The 9,105-nt window shown below is 46.0% G+C and overlaps 1 protein-coding gene and 1 non-coding gene across 2 annotated transcripts; both read right to left on the reverse strand.

The window, feature by feature from the left end:
- Nucleotides 1–1,993: 1,993 nt before the first annotated feature.
- On the reverse strand, nucleotides 1,994–2,075 carry trnas-uga (transfer RNA serine (anticodon UGA)). The gene has a single exon. It is a non-coding gene; the product is annotated as a tRNA-Ser (tRNA).
- A 2,228-nt stretch (nucleotides 2,076–4,303) lies between these two features.
- LOC147085968 (syncytin-2-like) lies at nucleotides 4,304–5,850 on the reverse strand. Its single transcript, XM_085979164.1, has 2 exons — nucleotides 5,745–5,850; nucleotides 4,304–5,004 (listed from the first exon to the last, which is right to left on the reverse strand). The coding sequence occupies exons 1-2, from the start codon at nucleotides 5,848–5,850 to the stop codon at nucleotides 4,304–4,306; spliced, it is 807 nt and encodes a 268-aa protein (XP_085835290.1).
- Nucleotides 5,851–9,105: the final 3,255 nt, after the last annotated feature.

The following is a 9,105-nucleotide window of genomic DNA, read 5'->3' on the forward strand; positions in this document are numbered from 1 at the left end:
TGCCAACCAGTTGTCTATCCAAGTCAGTACCTTGCCCCCAATTCAATGTGCCTTAACTTTACACGCTAATCTCTTGTGCGGGACCTTCTCAAAAGCCTTCTGAATGTCCAAATACACCACATCCACATCGCATTTCCCCCACTACCGATGTCAGGCTTACCGGTCTATAATTCCCCGTTTTCTCTCTACCACCTTTTTTGAATAGTGGGGTAACATTAGCTACCCTCCAATCCATGGGAACTGTTCCAGAGTCTATCGAATTTTGGAAGATGACCAGCAATGCATCTATTATTTCTAGAGCCACTTCCTTAAGTACACTAGGATGTAGATTATCAGTCCCTGGGGATTTTTCCATTCCATTCTATTCCATTCTCCCAGTTTCTCTGTCTCTGTTGCATCTGTTCTGATGAGGCCACCTTCCATACCAGTGCTTCCGGTATGTCTTCCATTTTCCTCAACTGAGGATCCCCCTCTACCATGGTTGACATGACACTCGACCGAGTCTGTTCCATTTCCCGCACTACTGCTCTCACCCCTTCCGCTCACTCCCAGAAACATAATAGGGTTCCCCCCTTGTCCTCACCTTTCACCCCACCTGCCTCCACATTCAACGGATCATCCTGCGCCATTTCCACCACCTCCAGCATGATCCCACCACCAATCACATCTTCCCCTCCTCCCTTTCAGCATTTCGAAGGGACCGCTCTCTCCATTACAGCCTGGTCCACTCCTCTATCACCCCAACACCCCTTCTCCTTCGCCCGGCACCATCCCATGCAAGTGCAGGAGATGCAACACCTGCCCTTTTAACTCCTTCCTTCCCATCGCCCAGGGCACCAAACACTCCTTCCAGGTGAATCAGCGATTACCTGTACTTCTTACAATTTAGTTACTGTATTCGCTGAATCTACATTGTGACACCAAATGCAGATTGGGTGACCGCTTTGCAGAACAGTCGGCAAGTGTGACCCCGAGCTTCCGGTCGCCTGTCACTATAATTATCTGCTCAACTCCCTCTCTGATCTCTCCTTCCTTGGCCTGTTGCACTGTTCCAATGAAGCTCTACGTAAGCTCGAGGAACAGCACCTCATCTTTCTATTAGGCACTTTACAGCCTTCTGGACTTAACATTGAGTTCAACAATTTCAGACTGTAAATTGGCCCCTGTATTTCTTTAATTTTTTTAATTTGTTCTCATTTTTCCTCACGACAGTTGTTAATGTTTCTGCCATAATCATTCACACCTCATCTTGAGCCATCTTTTGTTCGTTAACTTGTCCTATTACCTCTCCTTTTGCCTTGCACCATCATCCCTTTTGTAAGTCAATCTCTCCTGCCGTCCATTCTATCACAGACATTTCCTTTGTTCTTACCTCGCCTCCACCCACCCCTGCTTAAAAATCCCTCTTCCCAAACCTTTTCCAGTTCTGACGAAGGGTTCGACCTGAAAGGTTAACTCTGTTTCTCCCTCACTCGATGCTGCCTGACCTGCTGAGTGTTTCCAGTATTCTCTGTTGTTAATGAAATGAACACAGTAACGGAGCTTAATCACTCATTATTAGGATTTGTTGAGTCTACTTTTGTGTGGTCGTGTGACCTAATGGATAAGGCGTCTGAGTTCGATGTAAATTCTGAATGCTAACAGAAGATTGCAGGTTCGAGTCCTGCTCCGTTCGTTTTACACACTTTTTAATTCGGGTTCACCTTTGAAAACCAAATCGCGTTTCCACTCTTTTCCTTCCAAACATTGCAGGGTTCTTTATTAAATGGAATTTTTACGTGCTGTCTTATGTGTAAATTTCTCACTGATCTTTGCAAATAGTTTCAAACAAATCCACAATTTCTAATTGATGACAAATTAGTGTTTCCAATTGGAACAACAGCTTTGGGTTAATCAGTGTCATAACGTGCAGTGGAGGGAATTCTAATCAGTTTCGGGGCCAGTGATCTCCACAGGGAACCGATGAAATAAAATAAAAAATTTGCAGTAGAATCACTGCGAGCAGGGTTTGAACCTGCGCGGGGAAACCCCATTGGATTTCAAGTCCAACGCCTTAACCACTCGGCCATCGCAGCTGTGCAAATGCAACTTTTCAACAGTGCAATGACCTATGCAAACTATTAGACAACTTCCCTGCACAATATAAATGGAAGGAAGTTGTGTGACAGCTGCACAGAGGCCTAGTTAGGTCACTGTGTACAGTTCTGCGCACTGCACCTTAGAAAGGATATATTGACCTTGGAGGATGTGTGGTGCAGATTCACGAGTGTGTTACCAGGGCTCCAAGGGTTAGGCTATGAGCAGAGATCACATAATCTAGGCTTGTATTCCCTGGAATATTGAAGATCAAGGGCAGTGATCATAGAAATACAGAAATTTACGCCAGAGAAGGAGGCCATTCGGCCCATCGTGTCTTTGCCAGACGAAAAAGAGATATTTTGCCTAATCCCACTTTCCAGCTCTGGGTCCGTAGCCCTGTAGCTTACAGCACTTCAAGTACATGTCCATAGTGCTTTCTATTAATGTGATCGGTAGTGACTTCCAGATCCGCTCCACTCTCTGTGTGAAAATGGTTCTTGTCAACGCCTCTTTAATCATTTTACCAGTTACTTTAAATCTACGCCCCTGATCATTGACATTTCTGCTAAGGGAAATAGGTCCTTCCTATCCACTGTATCTTGGCCCCTCAGAATTTTATGCACCTCAATTATGTCTCCACTCCACCTCCTCTGCTCCAAAGATAACAACCCAACCCTATCCAATCTTTACTTACAGCTAAAATTATCCAGTCCTGGCAACATCCTAGTAAATCTCCTCGGTACCCTCTCTAGTGCAATAACATCTTTCCTGTACTGTGGTGACCAAAGCTGTCTGCAGTACTCTAGCTGTGGCCTAACAAGTGTTTTATACTGTTCAAACATAACCAGACTGTTCTTGAATTCTATGCCTTGGCTAATACAAACATAGAAACATAGAAGATAGGAGCAGGAGTAGGCCGTTCGGCCCCTCGAGCCTGCTCCACCATTCAATGAGATCATGGCTGATCATCCAAATACAGTACCCGGTCCCTGCTTTCTCCCCATAACCATTGATCCCTTTAGCCTTAAGAAATATATCCAACTCCTTCTTGAATATATTTAATGTATTGGCCTCTGCTGCCTTCTGTGGTAGAGAATTCCACAGGTTCAGCACTCGCTGGATGAAGAAATTCCTCCTCATCTCTGTCCTAAATGGCTTATCCCTTATCCTTAGTCTGTGACACCTGGTTCTGGATTCACCGACCATCGGGAACATCGTTCCTGCATCTAGTCAGTCCAGTCCTGTCAGAATTTTATACGTTTCAATTAGATCCCCTCTCATTCTTCTAAACCCCAGTGAGTATAAGCCCGATCGACACAATCTCCCCTCATACATCATTCCTGCCATCCCAGCTATCTGCCTGGTGAATCTTTGCAGAACTCCTTCCATGGCAAGAATGTCCTTCCTCAGATAAGGCGACCAAAACTGCACACAATACTCAAGATGTGGTCTCACCAAGGCCCTGTAGAACTGCAGCAAGACATCCCTGTTCCTATGCTCCAACCCTCTCGCTATGAAGGCCAAGATACCATTTGCCTTCTTAACCACCTGCCGCCTAATAAAGGAAAATATTCCCTAGGACTTTTTAAACAATAATAAAAACAGAAACTGCTGGAAATATTTGTTAGAACGGATTCTTTTACCCTCAGTCTGGTTCAGTAAACACTGAGTCGAACAACTGGAGAATTCAAACGATTTATTATCCGCGGAGTCTTACTCTGATATATCGACACTGACTCCTGCAAGAGTCTGCGAATCCAACAGAGCAAGCAGTTTGTCCTACAGTGTGTTACATTATTATACTTGCATTTGAGAAGACATTAACACATCGTACAGTCTGCACCAATCCCGAGCTGTGCACGTAGACAGTTAATTTGATTTCCTGGCCTGGCAGTTTGAAATAAATAAGTCACATTTTACTGAATGGGTTACAGTTAAGTAAATATCCTGGTAATGGGTTCCCGATCACCTAAACATTATGGTAATGCGTTTGCAATCACGGTAATGTGTTTTCTGATCGCCTATTGTCTGTATAACTTCTGCACTCTGCTTTACAGTGTTTCTAACAGCAAGGTGTAACATTGTGGGCGCCAGCCATATTAGCAGCCAAAGATCAGTTTAGCCTTTTTATTTTACTTCTGGCTGCCTTCACAGTTTCTTGTTTCTATTTCTTTGACCTTGGTATTCTCAATCCCTCCTTTTATCATTCTCTGATAACCAACCGTTATTCGGTTACGTCTATCTTATTTAGTCGATCAAATTCTTCATTGTCATCATACTTTACTTCCTTCATTTCACATTCATTGGTCAGTCTTACCATTAACATCTTCGGGCTACCTATTTTTTCCAAAGCTAGCTGCATTCTTCCTAGCACACATTTCATGATTGCTAGGCCCATAAAAATACAGGCGATTGCAACTACTAGGTACATAGCCATATTTATCAACCAGTCATACCATCCTCCAAATCCCCAATCTCCCCAGTTACTTGCTTCCTTCATATTATCCATTTGTTCCCTTATCTTAGTGATAAAGTGGGTGATGTTCTTTGTCTGGTCTCGGACTCCCATAAGGCATTTACCTTTTACTATTGCACAGACACCACCTTCTCGGGCCAGCAGGTAGTCTAGGGCATATCTGTTTTGCATAGTGAATAACCTGAGTTCCGACAATTCTTTAGTGACTGCGTCGAGGGCCCCCATGGTAGCATTACCCAGGATGGTGAGGCCACAGATAAGGTAGTTCCAGTTATTGGCGGCCAGATAGGCTCCAATATAGCCTATAGAGAACAGGCCAGCAAATCCATATCCTATAGAGGTTCTGTGTCCTCCTAGGGATTCAGGATTTTTCCACTTGGAGCAAAACTCTTTCGAGGCTGCCCTGACTACTATTTTGCGGTGGGATGTCCATTGGGAGGGGCAGGGTACTGTGGTAGGGGTTAAGGTAGTGATGGCTACCGTCTGGGGGCGGTATCTACTACCATGAAATTAGTGGCTTTTCCTTGGCTCAAGAAAAAGTAGCCTGGTTTGGTATATATCACAGATACGTGTTTCTGCCTTGTGCTTAAATGGCTCGGGGGAAGGAAATAGTCAAAACCTTGGATCTCACGAGTATCAGTAGGCTGGGTATTAGCTATTTTTACTAGCATAAAGGTTTCCCCCCCTACCTTCAGAGTTGTCCCATCCCCTTCTCCACATAAAACTTGTACTCCTTCGGTTATTGACACACATACGGATTGCTCACATGTGCAGCTACCGGTGTCTGGTCCTATCGTACACTGATGGTGGAGGCAGCGTGTCACCAAGCAGGTGTAGTTCTGCTTAACCCATACTGACCTACAGCCATAGCCCGTCCCATTCCAACAATTCTCATAGCCACCAGGGTTCCTGCTTGGTTTCAGGCAATTGGCGGGCGGGGTTAAGGTATAGGGTATTGTTATATTGTTTGTGGGAGGGAGAAGGTGAGCATCTAAAAGAAAGTCCGGGGGAACAATAACCGGGGTTGGGGTATACACCCCTCAACAGATATCAGGGGCGGATAACAAACAATTGACTCTGGTGAGTATAGGGCTGCGTGAGTCTGGAGGAATCGGTTGCCTGTCGGGGTTTCTTCAGGGAAAGTGTGTTGGAGATCTCGTTTACGTCTCTTTGTGAGGGTACCTTCTACCCTCGAATAGTCGAAGTTGCTCATAGGGGGCAGTCCATTTCTTTTCTTTTCCTGGTTGGACTTTGGATAACAGCTTTGTCCTTTGGTATCGGTAGTTCTGTTGCATGGTCGTGCAGTAACAGACTTGGTCACCTGGCGTCAACAGACGTAATCAAATTTACACTTGGTCCAATGGCATGGCAATGTTCCTCTGTGTATGTATCTCAGCATTAGCGAGCGGTAGGGCTGTCTAATAAACCCAATGTAGGTGTCCCAGTTGATCACGTTCCATTTCCCGAACCCGCCTGGGTTATCATCATTGCACCGAAGCACGTCTCCGTGGCATAGGTGGTGTACCCGCTTGGGTTGGTTCCGCCGGCATGTCCACCTTCTGGGCCGTTGAGTTATTCCAAGGGTGATCAGGGCACTGATAGAGAGGATCCACAGCGACGTCTGCATGGCTGGTCGGCGCGGCACGTCTGTTTAGGGAGAGATTTCTTGGAAGCAAGAGAGGTTAGCATTCTTTAAGTTTTAGGCATAGCATTACTGACAATTTTACAGTGGTGGAGGTGGACACAAGCACTCTTTCCCTCTACTTTGGCAGCAGTTGGGGTGGCACCAGCCGGGATAGTACATATTTGGAACAAGGCCACGGGGAGTAATTTGTGCCATGTAGTTCCCGTCTCGGCCTATAATTTGGCAAGTTTATTTTTCAAGGTCTGATTAGCCCGCTCGACCAGTCCGGCGGCCTGTGGCCTGTAGGCACAATGTAGCTGCTGTTGGATGCCCATTTGAGTGCAGAACTCCTTGCTTACCAGACCCACAAAGTGAGGGCCGTTGTCTGAACTTAATCGGTTTGGAATTCCGTACCTTGGAATAATTTCTCTCATTAAAACTTTTACAACAGTGGAGGCTTTGTTATCCGTAGTCGGGTAGGCCTCAATCCACTTACTAAATACATCCACAATAACCAGTACATATTTATAACACTGACACCTTTCTAACTCAATATAGTCCATCTGGAGGGTCTCAATGGGACCCGTGGGTAACGGCGTCTTACCCATTTCACAAGGTATGCCTTTTCCCGGGTTATGCTGCTGACAAATGAGGCAGCGACTGCTAATACCTTGAGCCAGAGCTTGTAATCTAGGATGCCACCATGTAGCTAATAACGTGTCACTAGTTGCTCTGGTACCACAATGAGTTGCAAAGTGTATACATTCAATAACCCATAATGCTAGCTCATCTGACATACAAGTTTTGCTCGGCAGGGGTAACCCATAATTTAGACACACAATCATATGTACAACCGAGCTGTTTCCACAGTCCCTTATCACGGTCAGGAGCGTCCTCCTGTAACTTAATGACGTCTTGGATGGTTGGCATTGGCTTTTCCGAGGGAGACTTGCTTTTATTTGAGCTTTTAGTCTGGCTCATCATTCTAGGCACAACCACTCGTTGTTCCTGGGACGCTTCCCTAGCTTCCTGGTCTGCGCATCTATTCCCTATATCTACAGGGGTCTGTCCTGCTGTGTGTGCGGAGCACTTTATCACGGAGATCTGTATTGGTAGCATGAGGGCTTGTAGCAAATCAGATACTCATTTCTGATGGGATATCTGTATTCCTGCAGAGGTTAGGAACCCTCTGTTTTTCCATAATTGTCCGAAATCATGAACCACTCCGAAGGCATATCTCGAGTCTGTATAAACGTTAACCTTTAAGTCCTTCCCTAAGATACAAGCTCGTATTAATGCGAACAGTTCTGCTTGTTGGGCGGAATACGGAAACTCAAAGGCGGCAGACTCCTAAGTATTACTGTCCTGATCTGCGATTGCATATCCAGAAAGTCTTTTCCCAAGGGGACTGACGGACGCACTTCCATCTACATACATGGTTGTGTCAGGACACTGCATTGGGGCATCAGATAGATCCTCACTGACGGAGGTATCTTCCTTGATTAAAAATAGACAATCATGTCCTGGGTCTGTTTGTTCGAGGGGTGGTTCTGTGAGAAAACATGCTGGGTTGATAGTAGTACAATGCTTCTTAATTGAAATGCACATAACAGGTCTCTGGCCATGAGATTGCAATCCAGCCCATTTGTGATCACGAATTGGTGTTTCACAGACTCATTTTGAAATGTTACTTCAACTGGTTCTGATATTGGGTACTGGCACACTTGTCCTTGGAATCCGGACAGGCTTTGTATCTCCCCGGATTTAGGGAGATTGAGCTCTGATTGGACAGATGACATAGCAGCTCCGGTGTCTACCAGAAACGTATGTCGGCTCCCTTCAATCAGCAGGGATAGAAAGGGGCTCCTTGTCTGACTGGAACCCGTTCGCCACGAGGTTGGCTAGTCAGTACTGGGGAAACGGATTATTCTGGGAGAAGTCTGTATATCTTCCTCGTCCCCGATTTCCCTGTCAACCTCCCCGTTGTCCTTGCATGTGGCCCCCTCTTCCTTGTCTTCGGGAGGGACATTCCCTGCTCCAATGGCCTTGCTGGCCACAATTAAAACAGGTATCTGACCCTGCTTGCCTCCCTCCTCTTCCTCTATCGCCGAAATTTTTCTTGGGGGAGCGTAGGGTGGGCCATAATTAGGGACGGTTGGTCCGTTGGGATGGCTGGTATCTCTGTACCCTTGTGTATCAACCCACCCTGGGACGCAGTACTGGGGCTCCGTCTGATATCCTATCACATCTTGGGTGGGCTTTGGCTCTTCCTTTTTTTATCACATACTCAGTCTTGACCTTGACCTGCGGCTGACTCTCCTGACTCTTATTCTCTTTCCAATAATATTTCACTGCCCTGGCCATCTGGCTGGGACTATTCTCTGAGCAGTCCATATTGTTAGCCTTAATTGCTTCAGACACCGAGGTTGGTAGACAATTTATCAGGATAGCACAGTATTGTGGCGAGTTTGCTCCGTTCCTTGATATACCTCAGAGAATCTCTCTAGGAATTCCTCTGCTCCCTCGCCCTTTCGTGGTTTAGTCTCCAACACCTTGGATATATCAATGGGTTTCTGCAGGGTGGTGGTTAAAGCAGTGAGTATGGCGCGTTCACGAGCAGCACTCTGTGCGTGTTGAGCCTATAATGTGGCATGGTCCTCAAAGCCTAGGTTAACCTTGCATGTTCGGCGGGATTCAAGATCTGCTGTACTAACGCCCATAAGTCTCTTGATTCAGCATTATAGACGAGTATAGTAGTCCGGAGGAATTCTACAAACAAGGTGGGGGATTTCTTCCTATCTGGCATCCCGGCTAAGATAGCCATTATCTCGTTAGGTTTCCAGTGGTAGAAGATGCCTATGGTCCGGGGGTTATCGGCGGCCACTGGAATATTTGCGTTAAAGGCAGGGTTAGGCATTTGTCTCAC

The sequence above is a fragment of the Somniosus microcephalus genome, unplaced genomic scaffold (assembly GCF_052327205.1).
Source record: "Somniosus microcephalus isolate GS21.2 unplaced genomic scaffold, FLI_Smic_1.0 unresolved_chr8, whole genome shotgun sequence".
Lineage (NCBI taxonomy): Eukaryota > Metazoa > Chordata > Chondrichthyes > Squaliformes > Somniosidae > Somniosus > Somniosus microcephalus.